This window comes from Cannabis sativa, chromosome X (assembly GCF_029168945.1).
Source record: "Cannabis sativa cultivar Pink pepper isolate KNU-18-1 chromosome X, ASM2916894v1, whole genome shotgun sequence".
Classification (NCBI taxonomy): Eukaryota; Viridiplantae; Streptophyta; class Magnoliopsida; order Rosales; family Cannabaceae; genus Cannabis; species Cannabis sativa.
This window is the reverse complement of record NC_083610.1, coordinates 44,140,685-44,166,565: the sequence shown is the minus strand read 5'-3', so window position 1 is coordinate 44,166,565 and position 25,881 is coordinate 44,140,685. Positions and strand designations below refer to the sequence as shown.

Here is a 25,881-nt window from a genome sequence, read left to right as displayed (position 1 = left end):
ATCCGACTCTTTTGGTGTGGGAGGGCTTGCCCGTGACTCTAATGGCCAGTTTATTGAAGCATTTTGTATGCACAAAGCAGGGTGTTTTCAACCCAGTTTGGTGGAGGCCATTGGTGTGAAAGAAGCTTTAAGTTGGATTAAAAATAAAGGATGGGAACATGTTACTTTGGAAACCGATTCTCTTGTGGTTGTTCAAGCTCTTCAAAGTAATGTGGTCATGCATTCTATGTTTGGCTCTACTATTACATATTGTCTGAATCTTTTAAAGTCTTTGTCTCATGTTAATGTTTGTTTAGTTAAACGATTTGCTAACAACGCTGTACATTGTCTTACTCGTGGCGCTTGTTATTGGTCAGATTGTATTTTTGTTGGTAGCAATGTCCCTGATGATATTAACAATGCTGTAATGGCCGATTTGGCTGTTCTCTCTTAATGAAGTTTTCTATTTTCATTCAAAAAAATTAATAATATAGCGAACTTTGGGTAAAATAAAAAAAACTAAAAGAAAATTTGATTTTCTATACTTACATATACTTAATATTTTTTCTCTAAACTAATACTTTTCTACATTAAAAATATATGACCACTTTTCCAAAACCTCAAAAATACCCATCTCAAAAACTCTTTTTTTTTTTCAATTTTTCTGGGCTTTTAAGGGGTCGGGTCCGATGGGGCCCGATGCCCGTCCGATGGGGCATGTTTTTGGGTTTTTGAAATCGGGTCCAATGGGCCCGATGCCCTGTCCGATGGGCCCATCGGACCCGACCTTAAAAACCCAAAAAAAAAAAATTGAAATTTTTGCGCGGCATCGGACCTTCTTCTTCTTCGGTGGTGTTCGGCCGGCGTGCGTGCGTGTGTTCGGTCGAGATGGCGTGCGTGCGTGCGTGGGTTCGGTCGAATGGGCATGGGTTCGGTTCGTGGATGGTGCTTTGGGTCTCCGTCGGTGCGTGTTTACGGTGTTGTGGATGGTGGTGAAGGGCCGGCATTTTGGGCGGTGGTGAGGGGCTGGCGCTTTGGGCGGTGGTGAGGGGGATTAGGGATTGTGGTTCGGTCGGTTGAGAGAGAGATAGACGAAGAGAGAGATGGGGAAGAGAGAGAGATGGGATTGAGTTATGAGAGAGGTAGTATTGGGTTTTAGACAAAATTACATATTTTCAATTTTCATATGTATTCAATTAAGGAAAAAATTATCCCCTAATTAATACATAGATATTTAAATTTCCCAAACTAAATCACACATAATTTAATTTAAACTAATTAAAATTTTTATTTTTTGAACTTTAACATATATCATCATGCCGTAAACTTTTCAAGTTACTAAAAATTCTTTCGAATTATTGAAATCGTTAAATTTAATCGCTTTTTTTCTAATTCTATACTTATAATTGAGAGACATAATTTTGGTTGGAAAAATAATCCTAATTTAAAAAAAAACACCTATATAATTAGCTTTTTTAGTCCCTGTACTTATGACACTATACTATGATGCCCCTTAATTTATAAGTGTAGTTAAAAATACCCCCTAAAATATATCAGTTGGAATAGTATAATCCTTCTATCTAATTCAGTTGAACAATTATATACCATTAGGAAAATAAATTACAAGTCATAAAAATTACAATCACAGGAAAAAAAAATGAAAAATAACATCCCAAAAAATAGAATATCATTACCTTAATTTTCCAAAAATCCCATGTTCTTTCTAGTGATATCCATCTCTTCAAATACTGTAGAATCCTAATTTTACGCATTTTTCTAATTTGAACGGCTAAAAAACGATTGGAATTATTTTAATAAAATTACTTTTATTAAATTTTTTTTAAAAGGTTATGAAATTATTTTTTAATCATCTTTCATTGTCAGTTATTATGCCACCTCATAGTCAATTTTCCCTCTAAAAAGAGATGAAATTACTACTCTATCCTTTGTTATAATACCACATCATCAATACAAACGGTATTTTTAAACAAAATAAACAGAAGGACTAAATGTATGCATATAAAATTATACAAGGACTATTTGTAACAAGCTGAATAGATTAAGGGGCATAATAGTATAGTGTCATAAGTACAGGGTAAAAAAAGATAAGGGGAGTTATATTTGCACCCCACAAAATTATAAATACACCCCATTATTAAAAAAAATATAAACTTGAATAATTTTTAAAAATTACTCTTAATATATTTTTAAAATTTTTTCCTCACATTATTTTATGTTAATTTCAATACTTACTTTGATTTCATTTTTATAATTTTTTCTAACTCATGTATATATTTTTTTATTTTTTTTTAAGAAAATGTCATATAAAATTTTTTATTTTAATTTTTTAGTCATAATTTTTAAAATATAATTTAATTTTGTTTGATAGGTATATTTTTTAAGAATATAAATTGAAAGAAAAAAGTTAAAAATACTTAGTATAATTAAAGATATAAATTTTATATAAAATAAAAATTATTAAAATGGGGTGTACTTAACAATTTTTGGGGTGTAAATAAAATTTCCCAAAAGATAATTATGAAGAAAGTGAAGGAAGGTCCGGAAGCTTATAGAAGTAATTAAGAGAGATCGGTTTTGATAACAGAAAGAATTTAAATTTGATTCCCCAAACCAAACACAATCATCTTCAATCTTCAATCTTCAATGGCTGTCAACCCTCAATTGTTCCCCAATGGAATGCCAGTTCCTTTCCTCAACGAGATGTTCGTCCTCGCCAGAGATGGCGTCGAATTCGAAATCGACAAGGTCCCTGGGTTAGTTTTCTATTCCCCAAACCCTTCTTTCTTTACTTTCAATCATTTTCACCTATGTTTATTGCAAATCGATTTTTGATGTTTATATCAAATCTCTAGTTCTTTCTGCACGGAGATTCGATTGGGTCCAGTACTTGTTGTAACTGTATGGTTATAGGGTTGATTTTTCTTGTTGTCGTAATTAGAATTTGGATTTAGATGAAATTTTAATGGAAATACCTTTTGATTTTTTTTGTTACTATACGAGAAAAGATTATGCGAATTAGTGAAAAATATGTACTTGATAACTACTAGGAAGTTAGACCAGATTTCCATGTTTTATTCAACATCGATATCTGTTGTTCTCAGGCTCAATTTTAGGATTTCTGTACCTGAAATCGATATTTAGATTAGGATAAAAGAAAAAGAAAAATGAAAAGAAAGAAAGAAAAGGAAATTGGAAACTATTAAACATTTAGCTCTTTAATTACATATGAAGCCAGATTATTTAGTTGAAGTTTTTGATCTAACCAATTTTCTATATGGAATATTTTCAATGTCCTTTTGAAGATTGGCTCTCATGTTTTGATATCAGAATAATAAACCAAAGCATGGATTCAATTTACTGTTTCCATTGAATCTGCCCAAATCAATTTGCCTATTTGTTTTAGTTTTATTCGCTAGTTCTCTTTGTTAGTCTTGAAAACCCAAAGGATCAATCAAATCCATAGATACAGCAATATATAATTTTACTCTACCATCTTTTGTTTTTTTTACTTGAAATATCCACAATTTTTTCATTTATGTGAATTGAATCACTCACTTTTGTATCTCTGTTGTCAGAAATCATGGAGGTCATGTAAAAGCAAAGGGAACAATTTACTTGTCAAATATTAGAATGGTATTCGTCGCAAGTAAACCAGTTGGAGAATTTGTTGCATTTGATATGCCACTGGTATGTAATACTTCTTATCTTCTTTAGTTGCTTGTGTTGGAAAGTTGTCTTTGATATTGCTATATCTTTGTCTCCTTTAGTTGCTATGATGTTGGAAAGTTGCTTTTATATGATAATTACACTTTATCTGCACTATGTGGTTAATATACTTTTAGCTTAAAAGAAAAAAAGAGCATAGCTTATACATTCTATTTTTGTTTAAAGAATTTCGTTGACTATAATTTGAAACTGGGGGAGCTTGTAAAATAGATAGCTTATAATTAAAATAGCCTTGATATTTTAATTACACTTTATCCGCAAGATATGGGTAATATACATTTAGCTTAAAAGAAAGTAGAGCATAGCTTATACATTTTATTTTTGCTTAAAGAATGTTACTGACTATAATTTGAAACTGGGGGAGCCAGTAAAATAGATAGCTCTTAAAACTAACAAAATGCATGACTCAGTGATTTTGTTTTGATTTTGCTGCTGGCCACCAGAAATATTTGCAGCTTTCATTTGATACACCAGAGTCAGGTAACTAAGGAAAACCAGAGAAAAATAAACAAAACAAAGAGTGTTTTAATTGATATTCAAGGAAATTCGAGCCCTGGTTTCTCTCCCAAGAGCCAAGCCTCAATATGGATTAGAATAAACATATCCTAACCGTACACTCTCAACATATTTATTCCTTAAACTCACCAAATAAAACAGAAATAAGAAGAGATCCTGAACAATCAAATTGTTTCTCATATTATCAGAACTTGCCCTAATTCTTGCCCTTATCATATGTTACCAAATGGGAGGTCTTATCACATTTCACTTTAGGGTCCTATTGTAGTGCAACTGTTAATTGGTTTGTGCTTAAATAGACTTTTACTTTCTATGCAGCTTTTCGTCCACGGAGAGAAGTTTAATCAACCAATATTTTTCTGTAACAACATTGCTGGTCAAGTGGAGCCTGTAAGTAATTTGGTTTGGTTACTGATAAAACGCCATGATTCCTTGCTTTACCGATACATAATGCCTTAACATGACTTATTTCAGGTGGTTCCGGAAAATCAACCTGCGGCTTTATTTTCCACTCACTCATTCAAGATTTTGTTCAAGGAAGGAGGCTGTGGAACATTTGTTCCCCTTTTCTTCAACTTGATTTCTTCGGTCAGACAATATAATCGACAACAGCAGCAAGCTAGTTCAATGCCGGAGCCACCACGTACGGATCCTTTACAAGCAGCACAGACTCCCGTTGATGAGATGATAAGACACGCGTAAGTGACCTATGTGCGCTTGTCAAACTAATAAGAACAATTTTATTAATTCTTGTTTTCTCAATGATATGCAGATATGTCGACCCGAACGATCCAACAAGAATCTTCCTGCAGCAGCCAACACCAGAATCTCAACTCAGGCGACGAACTTACCAGCCCCGTCCAGCCGAACACTCTATGTAATGTTTAACAGATGGTAAATAAATTTACTATTGTGTCATGAAACAGATGAAGAATTCGTCACTATGATGTTGGATAGCAAGAGTGCGTACATAAAATATTGCATATATATATAACGCTTGGTAGCTTGTATATTGTATATTGCAAAGTGTGTTATTAAGTTGTATGTTCAATCAGTGTGTCATCTCAATGAACCTGACTTGATCAGATGGTTTTTTTTCTTTAAAAACTTTTGATACAGATAAGTTTTCAATTTCAAAAATTGGCGGTTATAGTCTCTAATGTTATGATTTTTGTAAGTTTGTTAATCTTAAATTTAACTGATTTGTTTGCTTATTCAAAATTGCTATATGTTAAAATAGTATTGGTCCAATTAATAATTTAAATTAAACAAAAAAAATTAAGAAGTTACTTTTTTTAATTTTTTTTTCTTCTTCATCTTCTACGTATAGCCAACCTCGATCTTCACTCCCATACCTATAGTCACCCCTATCCCTCGACCCCACCCTCATCCCCTAACCTCAAATCTCTCTCTCTCTCTCTCTCTCTCTCTCTCTCTCTCTCTCTCTCTCTCTCTCTCTCTCTCTCTCTCTCTCTCTCCTTGACCGTGTCAGGACTGGGATGATATTCTGTTGTCTACCAGAAGTCCCCTCCCTCTCTTATCTTCTTCTCCATGGTTTAAGAGATGACTCGTGGCGGAGCCTCGCTAAAGTCGAGTGCTTGTCGAGTTCAAACATAGACCATAAGCTGTGACAGTCTAGCTCTAAACATAGACGATGAGCTTTGTCTTGGATGTAGGGTTTTTATTAGCATCCGATAGATTTATTAAAAAAAGAGTATTAGAATTACAAAAAAGTGACATTGAGAACTATTACCGCTAATTTTTTAAATTAAAAATTTATCTGCATGAAATATAAGTTTTTGAAAACTTATATCGCAAATTTACCTTTTTTATTTATTTAGTTTAGGGGTGTTCATTGGATCACATCCAATGGATTTGGACCCATCCGATCCAATCCAATTATTTATTCGATATTGGATTTTTCCATCCGATCCAATCCAATTGAATTGTCATCCGATCCGATCCGATCCAATGAATGTATTGGATTGGATCAGTTCTATCCATTGGATGCTTTAACTGGTTTTTTATTGGATTGGATTGGATCCATCCAATGAATCCAATGGATGAATCCAATCCATTTTAGCCACTATTTAGGCTGATTTCATTAAAAAGAAAAAAAAAATATATGAAAAAACATAATTTAAAACCTAATAATCCAACATAGATAATAAAATAATATATAAATATTAAATAAAATAATTAAATATATAAATTTATAAATATTAAATATAATTGGATAGACATTGGATGATATTGGATTGGATCAGTTATCCATTGGATCGAATGTCTTATCCAACATCCGATCCGATCTAATTAGATTTTTAAAATTTGCATCCGATCCGATCCAATTATAATTGAATATCCGATTCCATTGGATCGATTAGGATTGGATCTGATGACTTTCTGCACACCCCTAATTTAGTTCCTTTTTTTTTGTTCTAGAAAAAACAACCAACTGTGAATCTATGATAACCTTCATTTCTAACTTGATATATTTAGAATCCATGATAAACTTCAAACTTTTTTTTATCTTTTAATTTCCAAAATAATCCATATTACAAAATTTTATTCTAGGTTAATTAGTGGTATCATGATAGAATTTATAAGAGTACTAATTATAATTTCTTAGTTAATTTTTACGTCTAAAATTAAATGTTGGAATAGTTACAATGTACACATGACACAATGTGGACACGATGTACACATGATACAATTTTATTAATCCACGTAAGAAATTATTTTAAAAAATAAAAAAATTTAAAATATATATATTTTTTCAAAAAAAAATAACTTTTGTTTTTTTTTTTAAAGTTCTTCACTTTCACATATATCATCACCACCATTGTTACATGAAAAGATTAACAACCATCACCCACCACCCTTCTCCACAACCCACCATCACCCAACATCAGCGCAACAAGCACTACCACTTCACCCTACTGTTTATATCCAAATCACACATATAAAAAAATTAAACAAAACTTAAACTAAATTTAAACAAAATTAAATCAAACAAACACACACTTATATACACAAAAATTTTAGATCTTCAACTTTGAACCAGATCTAAGATCTCTACTTTCATTACAAAGCCCAACCCGGACTATCCACTTACGAGATCTCCACACAAACCCACGAACTCATCCATCCCCATCGAACCAAGAATACCATCCCTGTCATCAAACAATAAACCCACGAACCCAGACCATCCCCGTTGAACCACGAACCCACGAACCTGACCCCACATCCCCTTCGAGCCACGAACCCCATCGCCATCCTCGTCAAACCTGCACAAAAAAAAAGGCACACACACACACACACAGAGAAACAAAAAGAGAGAGGGAAAATAAAAGAGACGAGTTTGGGAGGACCTGAGTTTTGGGGGTCGTAGATCTTGATTTCGTGGTCCAAACACATCGCCAGAGTGCTTCTCCACCACCACCGACGACTTCTCCGTGAGTGCATCTGTTACGAATTTTATGGTTACTACGCAAGTATACGCAATCAAGTAGTATCTCACGCAAGTGAGGTCGAACCACAAGGAATTGGATTAAGTACTACTAAACTATACTTATGATTCTATTTGGTAAAATAATAATTTTGCAATTTAAAAGAAAATAACTCAGAAAATTAAGAAGAATATACGACGATTAATCAAGATTAGAGATTAGGGAGGTGAATCCTGCTGATAAGTTACCAATGTTAATACCTAATTGCTATCCTTATCTTAATGTGACTGACAGATTATGAATTTAACCTAACTCTTTTCAGATCTTTTAGGTTCTAAATCCTATGTTCTCTAATTAACTTCTTAATTAAATCAACATAAAATCAACATTTAGCAATAATCTATTTGTCACTAAGGCTATGTAAATACTTTCATTTCACATCAAAACCTAGACTATCCAATTTTAACATTCTCAATTCTCACTTTTCAGATTTCGAATTGAGATCATTAAACATGTAAAAGGTGATCAAACTTGCACATGGAATTAAACACAAATATAGATAGTATTCACAAACAAGATGAAGGAATGACAATTATTTATTAACTAGGCATAAACTTAAACAACATTCATCATCCTCCCTTAATGGGAAATTTAGCTCATAAAAACTTTAAAAACATCCATGATTAATTCAGAAACAAAACTAAACATAAAAGAAGAAAAGGGTAAAAGAAAGAAACTAGAAGGTGATATCGCTCCGGGTCTTCAAGATAGCTTCCTCTCCACCTTCATCCACTTTTTAGGTCTTTTTCTGCTTAGGTTGACCTTCAGAGTCGTATTCCTTATATAGGGATGAGAGGTGTGCCTCCAATTGAGAGAAAAATCAAAATTAGGTCAAAACTGCGATTTCCGTACCTAGTCGCGACTAGCATTTAAGCTAGTTGCGACTATAGGCAAAACTCAAAAAATCGAGTTTTTGCCAATTCTCGAAGTCGAGACCATGAAAAAGGGTCGCGACCTGGCTCTATGGAGGTCGCGACTACTGACGCGTCTGGAGCCGAATTTTCCAATTTTTTTGCCAGTTTGTCCCATCTTTTCACCATTTGACTGAATTTGAACTTTAACACCCCGGGAACCTGAAACAATGAAAATCAAGTGTAAAACTGCTCCGAAAGACACCATTAGACGAGAAAATGCTAACTTTAAAGACGCGAAACATAGGCTAAATATAACCTAACAAAATTCCCCCAAACTAGATTCTTACTCGCCCCCGAGTAAGGTAAAAAAAACTAACTACGCTATCAGATAATCACTACGCTGCTGACTCATGCTCTGTTTTCTTCCTTGCATAAACTAGAATTTCGATCCTACTAACTCTAACAATTAACTCAGATGCTCAATTCATAGCACTATATACAACTGCAAAAATTTATTCATATGTGAAACATTGTTATAAAAGTTTTACTCTTTCCAACAGTTCCACAGCCCGATAACTCATAAGCTTGCATGCTTACCTTTCTCCACTAATGTTGACAGTATTCTTTGGAATCATTAGGTCTTTTCAAGGCTTAGGCAATATGGCTCAGATATTCAGGGATAGACAAAAGACAATTTTTGGCTCAAGATATCATAAGCACACAAACAGAACCCACAAGCTTCTTACTTTTCTTTTTCTAAAACCCCATAATGTTCCCGAATTTACCAAGATTGATAGAAGATATCTCTATTATTTTTCCAACATCACTGAATTTTTTTCAAACATATTTTTACTTTTTTTTATTGTTTTTTTTTTCATCACATTTCATTCTTTTCTCAGTGACATTGAATTACACATTTTTTTCCTCTTCTCAATCTTACAAGTTCTTCTCCCTCTCACTATTTCCTCACACTAAATGTTTCTCCTCCCCCAAATTAATTATGTAGCTTATGATATCATGGATAACATGGTGAAGAAAAATTAATAGTGTGGTTACAAGTTTTCAAATCAATGGGTGAAAAACATAGCAGGTGTAGGCTCAAAAGGTTAACTAGGGATACACATTATTACGGTAGGCTTGAAAGGCTCAAACTATCCAACAAATGCCTAAGTCATATTCCAATTGAACACTATCAAGGATTTCGTCTTAAAAGAATGAGCATGCAAGTTCTAAGCTATCCTGTAAATCTTACCACAAACCATAGTAAAACAATTATAACAATTTTCACAGATTGAGTATTTGCAGATATACACAGGCTTCTAAGCATCCAACTAATCCAAAGAGTTAACAGAATCAAGCACACAGTTATTTTACAATTTTAGATCACATCACACTAATCAGCAGTATACAACTATCTTCTAGCTTATTGCCATTCCTTAACTAAAACAAAAACTAAAATAGACAATTAAAGTGCAGAATTTAAAATTTTAGGTCTCTCCCCCCAAACTAAATATGACATTGTCCCCAATGTATACAATAACATGCAGAGAGAAGAGACTTACCTGAGACCCTCTCAGAAAGGGTTGGGTGGTGGCGGCTGGTCATATGGGTAGAACCGAGGAGGTTGCGCCAAATAATTCGGGTCATCAATCCCGATGTTCATTCTGTTGATGAGAGAGTTAAGTTGCTGAACTTGTCCCTCATCATGGATACTCCTCTGCACCATGTAGTGTTGCATGTGGTTGTTCTGCTGAATTATATAACTCAGCTGTGCATGAGTGTATTGCGTCGTGGGATCGATAGGCCCAGGCAATTGTAGGGGTTGCTCCTCTTCTTCTTCAACACTAGGCTCTCGTTGCCGCCTACGTCCTTGCGGTGCATCAGGTGGAGGCTGGCCATAGGGATGTGGCTCTTTCAGCCTGTTGACAAATGCAATGTCCATCTTGCGAAGTGGCAACACCGTGTTGTCATACTCCAATTGGGGAACTTCATATGCCCCGCAAAGTTCTGTTATAACTCCCGCCAAACTAAAACCACCTCCCGTGGCTCCTTGTACAATCTGATCAATACTATGCCTGATGACTTGTCCAATGTTTATGTTGTACCCCTTCATAATGGCGTACACATATTTCAGGCGGTCCATTTGGACATCGGAGAAGTGCTTATTTGGCACCAACCGAGCACTTACAAAGTACAGCCATGTTTTCGCCACCGGGTTTAATTCACACCAGTATAGGATGTTTGGCGACCCCTCTGTGTCATCGTTGTCGTGGAACCTCAACCCAGGAAATCCCACTGTCTCAGCCACATCCACCATATCAAACTGCTCTTCCTCCTCAATAATTCGGAGGCGTTGCTCTTCCCTAGAGTAATCTTGGACAGAGAACATCACATTAAAAGCATCAGCAGTAGCGGGAACCTTCTTTCCACGCACCTTTACTTCCCCATTCCGGCGGTCGGGCCAATTTGCAAGAAATTCACAGGCCATAGTTACATTAGCCCGACCCCGAGCATCCACAAAGCTCCCCCACTTCATCCTCTCAATTTGGGCTCGAATTGTCTCAAACTGTGGTTGACGTCTCAAAGGATTTTCAGGGAATTCAATACCCCGGTCCTCAATATAAGCCCTATTTTTCAGCCTCATAAAACGATTCTGGGCCTCCACATTCCCAAACCGAGTTCTATCAAAACCCGTAGTTGGTGGGTTTGATGACGAACCCTCCTCCACATGCCTAGTTCTTTTAGGTGCCATTTTTCTAGCAAAAATAGAATATTTTTTTTTTTCTTTTTCTCTTTTTTTTTTGGATTTTTCTTGTTATTATTTTTTTCTTTTTCTTTTTTCGGATTTTTTTCTAAATAATGCTAAAAAAAAATTGGGCAGCACCTCCCCTTAATTTTTTTACTTCCTAAAAGTTCAAAATCAATCAACTACTATTTCCAAACCACAATACAATATTAACAAACCCAATATCAACAATATTTTTCCAAAACACACAATTATTACCACCCAAAATCTATAACAAGTGAATCAAATTCCTTAAAGATTGAAGGAAGTGATACTTACAAACCCAAAGAAGCTTTACTCCACCTCCATTGTTGAATGTTCTTGAAAGCTTGAGGTTGAAGATGAAGACAATGGTAATTTTCGGATTTGGGGTATTATGGGTGATTTTTGGTATGATTTTTGATGGTATGTGTAGATTGATGAGTGAAATTGGGTTTTTAAATGGATTGGGTTTAAGAAATTGAAGAAAAGATGAAAAGATTGAAGATTTAGGAAGGAAAATTTGAATTTTTGGAATGAAAGGGGCTAGGGTCGGCTGAGAAGAAAGAGTGATTTGAATTTTTGGTGTAGGGTTGAATGGGGGGGAAAATTGGGATATTTATAGAAAAATCATCAGTTGGTCGCGACTTGGCCAAAGGCTGGTCGCGACCAGCTTAAATTCAAAATATTGGGGGTTTCTGGAAAATTGGGTAGTCGCGATTGGGGTCGCGACTTGGAAAAAGGGTCGCGACTTCCAGTTGTGCTAGTCGCGACTACTGAGCATGAAAATTTTTTGAGGTTCTGTAAAAACCTGAGGTTGCGACCAGGGTCGCGACTACCAAAAAGGGTCGCGACCCAGGAACCTAGTGGTCGCGACCACTGGGCGCCTGGTCTGGAAAATTAATTTTTTTTTTCACGATTCAACTGGAAAAAATAATGTCTGGTACTAAGCTAAAAATTGAAAATACTAAAAATACTAAAAATACTAAAGCATAAACTAGAAACATAATCAAAAAGTCTGAAAAATTAAAGAAAACACTTGGGTTACCTCCCAAGAGCGCTTTCTTTATCATCATATAGCCAGACGCTGAGCTGTGTTCTTCATAGTGGCGCCAGAATCATGGCAGACTTGGCTTGGTCAAATTGACCTCCCAAGTAGAGCTTTAAACGCTGTCCATTAACTTTGAAAATTGCTGGACCTTCACCTTTTAACTCCACCGCTCCATAAGGAAACACCTTGACTACTGTGAATGGTCCTGACCACCTTGACTTCAACTTTCCAGGAAACAGCTTCAACCTTGAATTGAATAGTAACACTTGCTGCCCAGGTTGAAACTCCTTCCTTACTAGAGCTTGGTCATGCCACTTCTTAGTTCTCTCCTTGTAGATTTTTGCGTTCTCATAGGCTTCATTTCGAAACTCCTCTAGTTCATTCAATTGTAGTAGCCTTTTCTCTCCTGCAGCTTTTAATTCCATGTTAAGAGTCTTCATGGCCCAAAAAGCTTTATGCTCTAACTCCACCGGCAGATGACAAGCCTTTCCAAACACCAACCGATATGGAGACATGCAAATCAGTGTTTTGAAAGCAGTTCTGTATGCCCACAATGCATCATCTAATCTTCTTGACCAATCTTTTCTTGATCTTTGCACTGTTTGTTGGGTTTTATACCCTAAATTAAACTCATTTCAATATAATAAGATTTACTTATTAATATAGATCAGAAACAACATTTAATGTTGCATGGTTCACATGATTTATTTCATGATTATATGTACATAATGTATGAATTCATCTGAAACCCTTTTCACATACTTAATCCTGTTTATTGTGCTGTCAACACATTGGAAAGTAAACATGACTATGTGAATAAAGTTTCCTAGATTTATCAGACGTAGGGTTTTACTGATATGATAATTTACTACAGAGTTTACTTGCATTTGGAGAAATGCTATGTTCTTTCCAGAGCATTGGTTAAAGTAAAGCTCAGGTTGGATGCATGGAGTATGCATCAGAAGGGACCGATATTGAACTTTGACTTAGATTTATTAAACTTACCGTAATATTTATTCAAGTCAATATCGCCTAGTTGATCCTAGATCAAATGTTCTTAATCCTGTTATGATTAGGCTCAATCTTGAAAGGCTATTCGTGTTCTTTGATTTGTTAGTTAAGCCTACTTTTAGGTCAGGGTGATACGTACATTTTGGGAACACGGTAGTGCAATTGAGTGGGAGCGCTAGCATAAACATGGAATCTATAGCTTCTATCTGGCGAATAGTAAGCAAAGGATGATCTCCTTCGCGCTTGACCAAACGAACATAAATGGTGGAGTACTCATTTCACATAAGCTGAAATATCATTTATACGGGGTTAAGTGTTTTAAGGAATAAATACATTGTAGGGTGTAACGGTAATTTAATCCCTTTACAGTGTAGATCATTCATATAGAGGATCAGTGATCAAATTAGGATTATAACAATAGATAACTAATGATGTGTTTATATGGTGGAACATATAGAGCATTCTATATACTGAGAGTGCAATTCTGAGTTCTATGCGTGGATTCAACGAAGAATTAATAAGTTAGTGAATTTTAGTGCTAAATTCTTGATCTACTTATTGGAAGCTCGGTTATATAGACCCATGGTCCCCGCACTAGTTGAGATAATATTGCTTGTAAGACTCATATAATTGGTTTTGATTAATCAATTATAATTCTCAATTTAGACTATGTCTATTTGTGAATTTTTCACTAAGTAAGGGCGAAATTGTAAAGAATGAGTTTTAGGGGCATATTTGTTAATTATGATACTTTGTATGGTTCAATTAATAAGTATGATAAATGACAATATTATTTAATAATTATTTATAGTTATTAAATAGTTAGAATTGGCATTTAAATGGTTGAATTAGAAAATTAGTGTTTTTGAGAAAATCAGATGCAGAAAAGGTAAAACTGCACAATTGCAAAAAGTGAGGCCCAAATCCACTAGTATAGGGCCGGCCACTTTTGTAGGAAATTTAAACTGATTTTTTCATTATTTTAATGCCAAATAATTCAAACCTAACCCTAGTGGAATGCTATAAATAGATAGTGAAGGCTTCAGGAAATTTACACTTAAATTTTCTAATTTTTCATTCAGAAAAAACTGAGCCTTCTCTCTCCCTATCTTTGGCCGAACCCACTCTCTCTCTCTTCCTCATTGAGATTTCGAAATTCTTAGTGTATGAGTAGTGCCCACACACAGCAAGTGATACCTCAATCATAGTGACGAAGATCGTGAAGAAAGACTTTCAGCAAGAAGGAGGTTTCAGCATCAAAGATTCAGAGAAAGAGATCCAGGTTCAGATATTGATAATGCTCTGCTACAGAAAGGAATCAAGGGCTAGATATCTGAACGGAAGGAGTCATTATGTTTCGCTGCACCCAATGTAAGGTTTCCTAAACTTTATATGTGTTTAATTTCATCGTTTTAGAAAGTTCATATTTAGGGTGTTAATCAACATACTTGTGAGTAGATCTAAGATCCTGGTAAAATAAATTTCCAACAACTGGCCTCAGAGACATGGTAATTGATTTACTTGTAAGAAATTTGGACGTTAAAACGATTGTTTGTTTGTTTTTGGATGGTATCATGTTGTATTGAGTGTTATTTGATGATTTATTGGTGTTTGTGAATTTTTCGTGAAAAATAATTGAATATCTATTTCTGGAATTATTTTTATTGGATAGTATGGAAAAAATTAAGCAAGTTACTTTTTTACAGAACTCAATTTCTATTTAATTTGAATTAGTTATGATTTTTTGAAGATTCGAAAAAATCGGAGTTGTGCTGAAATTTTTCTGCGATCGCGAAAACTGTGCGTACAACTCGCAATTTTTTCGTTTTTCTTCGATTTTTCATGCTTTTTCATGGAATTAACTTCCGATTTTTTGTGTAGTTATGCATTTATACTATTACTATTCCTAATTCAATTCTAATTATCATTATGAATTAATTTAATATTTTTTAAATTTAATTCAAGATATTAGTGTAATTTGAATTTAAAAATAGTTAGTATCTATCTTATTTGCTTAATAATCTATCTTATTTTTAAATTTGATTATATCTTATCTTATTTTTAAATTTAAGGTCAGATTTTAAATATTTTAAATTTATCTTTTTTTTTTTTTAAATAATTTTACCTTATTTAAATTTAAAATAAGATAACTATAATCATGTAATTTTAAAAAGATGTAAGATATTTTGCTAACTTTTAAATTTTGTTATTTTATTTAAATTACATTTAAAATCTGAAAAAGATATTCATTTATCTTTTTTAATTTTTTATTTAATTTTTATTTATAAAATAACATTTAAATTTTAAAAGTAGTTAGCAAATTTTGAAATGATATTTAGGTTGGTTGAAACCTAATTTTTCAAAATTGTAGGTTTAATTTTAAATTTAATTTTTTTTTAAATTTCGAATTTTTGAAAATTATTTTTTTATTTAATTAATTATTTCGAAATTAATAATTTAATTTAAAATTAAATAAATCCTACATCCAACTATCCAGCTAACCTTGGTGCAGGAGTATGTGTTTTAGCTTGTGTGTAAGTTTTCAAAACCTATTATTACTTGATTGCAAATAGCCATGGTTACCTTTTGCCAGATCTATTGATCTGATGGCCCTCTTGGTCAAGTAAATAATTTGTAACAGGTATATTTACAATCTTCTTTCATCTGTGTATGACCTAGCAACATGATAGGACCCATCCAAAGTGTGCCTGTATGAGCCTATGTGTTTAATTTCATTATAGATGCATATAGGTTGTTGTTGCTAAATAAAATGTCATAGTCATTGATAGATTTTTTTTAGGCCCATTTAGTTTTTGGGCTTAGTCAATTAATAACAGTTGTTCATTTTAAGGTTAAATTCCTCTCTTTTGGGCCTTGTGTCAGAGTTGGGAGCCATAGAAGTGGGGTACAACATACTGAACCCAGCACCCCCTCACATGAACCACCCCAATTGTGAAGGCTCATTTGCCTGATTTGAATAACTGTACTAGGTTAATTAAACTAGTTTAACCTAATAAAATTGATTAGCAACATAATTAATTTCATTTATTTTGAAATTAATTTAAGAAAAATTATACATTAAAGAATTTTTATTCTAAGCTAAACTATATGTATTTTCTTGTATTTAATTAAATATAGAATTATAACCATCTAGATTCTTTCTGAAGCTTAATTTAAAATTTTCATTAAATATTCCTATTTAAGTTGATATTTAGTTATTTACAACTAACCAACTTAAATCTGAATATCTTTTGGATTTAAAATTTCAAAATTAAGTTGAGGAATTTTAGGCATTGGTTATTAAGATTCTTTAGATATTTTTTAAGTTAATATCTTTTCGAATATTAACTTAAAATGGAATATTTTAGATATTTTTAGGTTAATATCTTTTCGAATATTAACTTAAAATGGAATATTTTTGAATTAAGTGGTTACAACTTAATTTCTGATATTTAATTAAATTTAAATTTGAAAATATTTAAGTTCTAGATTTTTTCTAATACAACTTAAATTAGATATTTTTTTTCAAATTTTGTAGAAAAGATACTTAGTCAAATAAGATATTTTCTAGATAGTTATTTCTAGGCTACTTATTATTTTTAATACTAAATAGGAAAATATTATACATTGTGAAATTAATTATTTAAATAATTAATTTTGGTACAATTTATTTTAAGTATATTTTTTCCTAGTATTAAACTAGAGATTAATAATTAAGCCTTCTCTACACTTAATTATTTATTTCTTGAATTTAATACATTTAATTAATTTGAAAATTAAATATCTAAGTTGATTTTCATCATGATACTTAAATATTTCTTTTTCATGACACTTAATTAAATAGAAAATTATTTTTAGTTGAAATTTATTTTTTCAACTAAATTTAAATAATTTTCAAAATATATTTTTTCTTTACTTTATTAATCAAATTTCGAAATTGCATTTCTTAAATGCTGGAATTTCAAATTTTATTTGAAAAATAGATTAAAGTTGTAAGTTATTTATTTTAATTTTGGACCAACTTAAATCAATGATTTTTTCATTTATTGATTAATTTAAAATAAATTGAATTAAAGTATATTATTAGAAATTGAATTAATTAGTCAAAGGAAAATCTAGATAGATGATATTTTTGCTTGAAGTATTTTTCTAGTGTATTTAATTAAATAGAAAATTAATGTTTAAGTTGATTTTCATCATCATACTTAAATATTTGAAATTTTTCTTATATATTTGATTAAATAGGAAAATTATATTTTTTTGTTGTAAATTAATTTTATTAATTAATTTTGGGCCAACATTAAATTAGAATAATTTTTTCAGGATTAATTTTTTTTATTTTAACATGCATTTTCGAAAATTGTGTCCTTGAATACTTTAATTTTTCGAAATGCAATATATATTTATAGAAAATTAAATTTGAGTTGTAAATTAATTTAAATTAATTTTGTAACAACTTAAATTGAATATTTTTCTAAATATTTATTGGAAATTATTACTAAGATGGAAGAAATTCATGTTATTTTCATATCCATCTAAGTAAAATTTATAAATATTAAATTAAAATTTATATTTAGAATTTTTCATTCTAAATTGGAAATTTTAAATAAATATATATTTAAAATAAATAGATTAAATAAAGAGAATCAAAGAAAATACAACTCTCTTTAAATAATGAGCTTTATTATTAAGATATTCGATCTCCATTGTAGGTTTTACACCGCGTTTGTTTTAGTGAGTAATCCTCCCTAATGGAGGAACGTTCATTAGAAATTTCGCACCGTTTAATCTCGAATGATAAGTAGTTTGTAAGTGTTTTGTATGGTATGGATCACCCTAATGGTGGCGACCATACTTGACTTGCAAATTATGAAACAATGGTGGAAGCTCATAAGATAGAATTGCCTTGACTCTCGCCTAAACGGGACAACGCTGAATTCCAATCTTAATCGAATAAAAGGTTGCTAGAATGTTTAACATTTTAGATGAGCTGACAACTCTATTCAATGAATGGTAGCTTTGACTCTCGCCTAAACGGGACACTGATATCAGTTTGTTGAAAACCTTGGAAATTATTTAGGATTGTATGTTTTAGTATTTTCACTTGTCATTCCTACTTGCTATATGCTTATAATTTCTGAATTGTGTATGAATTTATATTGAACCATGTTATTTTCTGTTATTAAGTTGTAGTTTAATTTCAAATCTTCATTGTTCGTCTAACTTGGCTTGTTTATCTAATGAGATAAATCCCTAGTGGATTTTCACCATTAGACATACATAATAGTGTTAGATCTTGAAAGATAAATATTGTACATGCGACATCTAGCTGTTCATCAATTGATGACACCTTAGACTAGTATTTTTACGATATGAAACAAGAAGATTGTATAAATAAGATTACTTTGACATTCGCTAATCGAAGCATCGTTGGATTCTTATTTATAAACAAAATTATCCTAATTCCTCTTAGCTTATTCATTTCGAATTAGCTTCAAAACATATCATTGGATGAATGGTCTATAAATCATTTCATGTCATGCTATATTTTCTCTTAAGAAATTAAATGACGCATATGATTATAATCCTGAAATTCTATTCCCAATTGATATAAATCCTCAATCTTAAAAATCTCCTACTTGTATGGGAAAATCAGACTTAGAGTTATATTAGTAGTGGTGGTCCAAGATAGAATTACTCATTATATTTGGTTGAATTTAAGTCTTTGACTTTAATTTTAGAATCCAAACAGAAATTTTCTTATATTTCTATTTCCAGGAAGCAATACAGTTACACTTTCCAAGTGTTCAATATCCATCTTCTATTAATGGATTCAAACTATATGGAATATGAGTTTGGTATTCTGTGACCAGGATCCACTTGCACTATTCTAAGAACTCTTTGATGTAACTATACCTAAATCATCAAAAGACTCAACCACATTTTTCATCAATCTATGGTATTTGTATCTTGTTCATAGTGGATTTGACAAGATCAATCTCTGCAAAGAGTTAATATGCCTATATCCACTGAAAGTAGTTCATCTCATTCGTAGAAGGATGTACATTTAGGGGTGGATATGAGTTTTTCGTTGTATTCTTAAAACGATAACTCTAGATTATACCTTTTAGCAATAAATTTGAAATGTTTGAAAAATTTCATTAATTTCTAGCAATGGTTAAAACCATTAAGGTAAGTGGTTAAAGATCTTGCGAACTGATAGGGGTGGAGATATAATTAGTAGATATGCAGTTCAAAGATCATTAATTTGATTTTTGAATTATATCCAAACTTACCACCCCAGAAATTTCGAGTTGCATGTTGATGATTAGTTACTAGTTGTTGCCTAATTCCTTCTATGGTAATACAATTTCAGAATGATGTAATGGTTGTATACTTAATGTAAATCATTACTACATTCATGGATGACCTAATCAAAATCTTAAGAAAAGCTAGAACTGTTAACCATGGTTTGTTAGCTGTTCTAAGTGATTAGGGGTGGACCATCCCATTGTCAGTAGATAAGAAAGTGTTTGTTCAAACAAATACTACTTTTCTAAGATAATGACTAAGTCTGAAAACAAGTAGCAAATAAAGGAGATATTTTTCTTGATTCCAAAAGTGTTCTATCATCTTATATAACATATGATGATCCCACTGCCTCTGTTGTCTTGTCACAACCGAAGAGATCAATACCATTTAGTTTTCTTAGACATAATTCACGGTACCTTGTCGTAGTGGGAGAGTTTCTAGGAACTCACCTTCTTATGACTTGGAGACACTAGTGATTAAAATCCATTTTGAGTTTAAACAAGTAATAAATTGTCAAGATAAGAAACTAAGAAGAAAATCCAATAGAACTATGGTTTAATCCATTCACATGGAATAACCTAAAGTTTTCTTTTACAAGGACATAAAAGGAAATTTTAGTTAATAAGTCTATTCTATGGACTTAACAAACTTCCTGTTCCTAGTATTATAGGTTTTAGTTTATCTAAACCTATGGCTTGTGGTATACCTGGTAATTACTTACTCTAATGCAAGCAACTTACTTTAGTAAGATGCTGAAGCATTTTCTTTCTAATTGCAATCTATAGAAGCTTCACAACTTCTTAGACATAGATTTTATTTATCTAAGGAAAAGTCTCAACTATTCCAGAAAAGATAAAGCCATGAAAGAATTTCTTATATCAACAGTGAGAGGTCTTAGATATGCTTTTGTATGCCTTAGACCAGACACCTGCTGTTGAGTGGGAGTAATGAGTAGGTATCAGATTAATCCAGGAGAAGAACATTGGAAGACAATCAAGTAAATCTTAAGATTAAGAAGAGGAACTATATGTTAGTCTATAAAGGTGTGTTTAAAACTCTTAGACTACACCATATCAGATTTCGAAATTTGCCTTTGTGCTAGTAAATCTTTCTGATAAGATGGTGATTACTTTGGGCGTGGAATAGTGATTTTGGAGAAGTGTAAAAACCTATCTGAAGTCTCTAGGTCTACCAGAGAGAGACTGAATGTTAAAGTTGCAGGAAAGGTACTTATTCAGTCTAAGGAAAGTTCTATACATCTTTGGCACCATTCCAAATTGCCTTAAACTACTAGTGTTAATTTCCTGATTAACCAAAAGTAGTTGCCAAAGGTATAGAATCCAGTATCCCAAGAGAGTAGACATATAGAGAGGAATTTCACATTATCAATGATTTTGTGATTAAAGGAAGAGTAATGGTGGAGAAAAGGTTGTGGTTAATTCAACCTTTCAGATCCTATTACGAGGAGTTTACTACTACTACACTTGATTTGTATATCAAGGTGTTGAGATTATTTGAAACACACTTTTTTGTTTTATATTAGTGCAAGTGGGAGTTTGTTGGGTTTAATGCCCTAAATAAAACTCTTTTCAATATAATCAGATTTACTTATTAATATAGATCAGAAACAACATTTAATGTTGCATGGTTCACATGATTTCTTTCATGATTATATGTACATAATGTATGAATTCATCTGAAACCCTTTTCACATACTTAATCCTGTTTATTGTGTTGTCAACACATTGGAAAGTAAACATGACTATGTGAATAAAGTTTCCTAGATTTATCAGACATAGGGTTTTACTGATATGATAATCTACAACATCGTTTACTTGCATTTGGAGAAATGCTATGTTCTTTCCAGAGCATTGGTTAAAGTAAAGCTCAGGTTGGATGCATGGAGTATGCATCGGAAGGGACCGATATTGAACTTTGACTTAGATTTATTAAACTTACCGTAATATCTATTCAAGTCAATATCGCCTAGTTGATCCTAGATCAAATGTTCTTAATCCTGTTATGATTAGGCTCAATCTTGAAAGGCTATTCGTGTTCTTTGATTTGTTAGTTAAGCCTACTTTTAGGTCAGGGTGATACGTACATTTTGGGAACACGGTAGTGCAATTGAGTGGGAGCGCTAGCATAAACATGGAATCTATAGCTTCTATCTGGCGAATAGTAAGCAAAGGATGATCTCCTTCGAGCTTGACCAAACGAACATAAATGGTGGAGTACTCATTTCACATAAGCTGAAATATCATTTATACGGGGTCAAGTGTTTTAAGGAATAAATACATTGTAGGGTGTAACGGTAATTTAATCCCTTTACAGTGTAGATCATTCATATAGAGGATCAGTGATCAAATTAGGATTATAACAATGGATAACTAATGATGTGTCTATATGGTGGAACATATAGAGCATTCTATATACTGAGAGTGCAATTCTGAGTTCTATGCGTGGATTCAACGAAGAATTAATAAGTTAGTGAATTTTAGTGCTAAATTCTTGATCTACTTATTGGAAGCTCGGTTATATAGACCCATGGTCCCCGCACTAGTTGAGATAATATTGCTTGTAAGACTCATATAATTGGTTTTGATTAATCAATTATAATTCTCAATTTAGACTATGTCTATTTGTGAATTTTTCACTAAGTAAGGGCGAAATTGTAAAGAAAGAGTTTTAGGGGCATATTTGTTAATTATGATACTTTGTATGGTTCAATTAATAAGTATGATAAATGACAATATTATTTAATAATTATTTATAGTTATTAAATAGTTAGAATTGGCATTTAAATGGTTGAATTAGAAAATTGGCGTTTTTGAGAAAATCAGATGCAGAAAAGGTAAAACTGCAAAATTGCAAAAAGTGAGGCCCAAATCCACTAGTATAGGGCCGGCCACTTTTGTAGGAAATTTAAACTGATTTTTTCATTATTTTAATGCCAAATAATTCAAACCTAGCCCTAGTGGAATGCTATAAATAGATAGTGAAGGCTTCAGGAAATTTACACTTAAATTTTCTACTTTTTCATTCAGAAAAAACGGAGCCTTCTCTCTCCCTATCTTTAGCCGAACCCACTCTCTCTCTCTTCCTCATTGAGATTTCAAAATTCTTAGTGTATGAGTAGTGCCCACACACAGCAAGTGATACCTCAATCATAGTGAGGAAGATCGTGAAGAAAGACTTTCAGCAAGAAGGAGGTTTCAGCATCAAAGATTCAGAGAAAGAGATCCAGGTTCAGATATTGATAATGCTCTGCTACAGAAAGGAATCAAGGGCTAGATATCTGAACGGAAGGAGTCATTATGTTCCGCTGCACCCAATGTAAGGTTTCCTAAACTTTATATGTGTTTAATTTCATCGTTTTAGAAAGTTCATATTTAGGGTGTCAATCAACATACTTGTGAGTAGATCTAAGATCCTGGTAAAATAAATTTCCAACACTGTTTTCTCTAGAAGCATCTTTATTTCCCGATTAGAAATTTCAGCTTGGCCATTACTTTGGGGATGATATGGTAAAACAGTTCGATGTCGGATACCATATCTTGAAAGGAGTGCTTCAAACTGTTTATTGCAGAAGTGACTCCCTCCATCGCTTACAATTGCTCGAGGAGTACCAAACCGAGTAAAGATGTTCTTTTGTAGGAAGCGGAGAACTGTTTTACCATCATTTTGTGGTGTAACTGCAGCTTCAACCCATTTAGACACATAGTCGACAACCAATAGGATGTATTGATTGCTAAAAGATGAAGGAAAATGACCCATGAAGTCTATCCCCCACACATCAAACAATTACACGTCTAAGATTCCTGTTAAAGGCATCTCGTTTCTTCTTGAGATATTACCTATCCGTTGACAACGATCACATGCCTTCACAAAGGTAGTAGCATCCTTGAATAGCGTTGGCCAAAAGAATCCGCTCTGCAACACCTTAGCAGCAGTTCTGGTCCCACTAAAATGTCCTCCACATGGTAAAGCATGACAATGATTTAGGATAGAATAGATCTCCTCTGCAGGCACACATCTTCTAATTATCTGATCAGCGCAGTGCTTGTAGAGGATTGGCTCTTCCCAATAATAATGTTTCACCTCAAAAAAAAAACTTCTTCAATTGTTTACGTGAAAGCTCAGGAGGGGTTATTTTTGTAGCCAAGAAATTGACATAATCAGCATACCATGGTACCATCAGGTTTTCCCTCACACTAAAGAGTTGTTCATTAGGAAATTGCTCATTTATCTGTACCTCTTTCGTATTCTGACTCTCTTCCAACTCTAGTCTTGACAGGTGATCTGCTACCAGATTTTCAGTGCCTTCTTATCTTTTATCTCTAAGTCAAATTCTTGAAGTAGAAGTACCCACTGAATCAGACTCGGCTTTGCATCCTTCTTGGTCATAAGGTATTTGATCGCTAAATGATCTGTATAGGCAATAACCTTATTCCCAATCAGGTAGGGTCGGAACTTATCACAAGCAAACACAATTGTCAACATTTATTTTTCTGTAGTGGCATAATTTAATTGAGCATCATTCAGGGCTCTACTAGCATAGTAGATTGTGTGAAACACCCTGTCAACTCTTTGACCCAAGACCGCTCCAATCGCATAATCACTTGCGTCGCACATTAACTCGAAGGGCAACTCCCAATTTGGTGAAGTGACTATTGGTGCTGAAATCAATTTTTCCTTTAGAACTTTGAACGCCTTTAAGCAATCTTCTCCAAACTTAAATGGAACGCCATTGACAAGTAAACTGCACAGAGGTTTGGAGATCTTTGAGAAGTCCTTAATAAATATTCGGTAGAAGCCAGCATGTCCTAAGAAACTCCTTACTCCTTTTACAGAAACTGGAGGTGGCAAATTCTCTATCGTTGAAACTTTAGCCTTATCCACCTCAATTCCTGCTTTTGAAATTTTGTGGCCAAGAACAATTCCTTCTGTTACCATAAAGTGGCACTTCTCCTAGTTTAGCACCAAGTTAGACTTCTCGCACCTAGTTAGCACCTTTTCTAAATTTTCTAAACAATGATCGAAGGAGGAGCCAAAGACCGAGAAGTCATCCATAAAGATCTCAACACAAGATTCAATCAAGTCTGAAAAGATAGCCATCATACACCTTTGAAAAGTAGCAGGGGCGTTACACAAACCGAATGGCATTCTTCTGAAAGCAAAGGTACCGTAGGGACGTGTGAAAGTAGTCTTTTCCTGATCTTCAGGTGCTATAGCTATTTGGTGGTATCTGTTGGGTTTTATGCCCTAAATAAACCCTTTTCAATATAATCAGATTTACTTATTAATATAGAGCAGAAATAACATTTAATGTTGCATGGTTCACATGATTTATTTCATGATTATATGAACATAATGTATGAATTCATCTGAAACCCTTTTCACATACTTGATCCTGTTTATTGTGTTGTCAACACTTTGGAAAGTAAACATGACTATGTGAATAAAGTTTCCTAGATTTATCAGACACAGGGTTTTACTGATATGATAATCTACAACAGAGTTTACTTGCATTTCCAGAAATACTATGTTCTTTCCAGAGCATTGGTTAAAGTAAAGCTCAGGTTGGATGCATGGAGTATGCATCAGAAGGGACTGATATTGAACTTTGACTTAGATTTATTAAACTTACCGTCATATCTATTCAAGTCAATATCGCCTAGTTGATCCTAGATCAAATGATCTTAATCCTGTTATGATTAGGCTCAATCTCAAGAGGCTATTCGTGTTCTTTGATTTGTTAGTTAAGCCTACTTTTGGGTCAGGGTGATACGTACATTTTGGGAACACGGTAGTGCAATTGAGTGGGAGCGCTAACATAAACATGGAATCTATAGCTTCTATCTGGCGAATAGTAAGCAAAGGATGATCTCCTTCGAGCTTGACCAAACGAAAATAAATGGTGGAGTACTCATTTCACATAAGCTGAAATATCATTTATACGGAATTAAGTGTTTTAAGGATAAAATACATTGTAGGGTGTAACGGTAATCTAATCCCTTTACAGTGTAGATCATTCATATAGAGGATCATTGATAAAATTAGGATTGTAACAATGGATAACTAATGATGTGTCTATATGGTGGAACATATAGAGCATTCTATATACTGAGATTACAA

General features: G+C 33.0%; 2 protein-coding genes across 2 annotated transcripts; one reads left to right on the top strand and one right to left on the bottom strand.

Moving 5' to 3' along the window:
• The first annotated feature begins 2,488 nt into the window (after window positions 1-2,488).
• On the top strand, window positions 2,489-5,402 carry LOC115709159 (UPF0664 stress-induced protein C29B12.11c). Its single transcript, XM_030637200.2, has 5 exons — window positions 2,489-2,753; window positions 3,576-3,687; window positions 4,561-4,632; window positions 4,717-4,940; window positions 5,015-5,402. The coding sequence occupies exons 1-5, from the start codon at window positions 2,644-2,646 to the stop codon at window positions 5,121-5,123; spliced, it is 627 nt and encodes a 208-aa protein (XP_030493060.2). The 5' UTR covers window positions 2,489-2,643; the 3' UTR covers window positions 5,124-5,402.
• A 6,913-nt stretch (window positions 5,403-12,315) lies between these two features.
• Window positions 12,316-12,845, bottom strand: LOC133032193 (uncharacterized). Its single transcript, XM_061106062.1, has 2 exons — window positions 12,518-12,845; window positions 12,316-12,320 (listed from the first exon to the last, which is right to left on the bottom strand). Exons 1-2 carry the CDS (start codon window positions 12,843-12,845, stop codon window positions 12,316-12,318), a joined length of 333 nt encoding a protein of 110 aa, XP_060962045.1.
• Window positions 12,846-25,881: the final 13,036 nt, after the last annotated feature.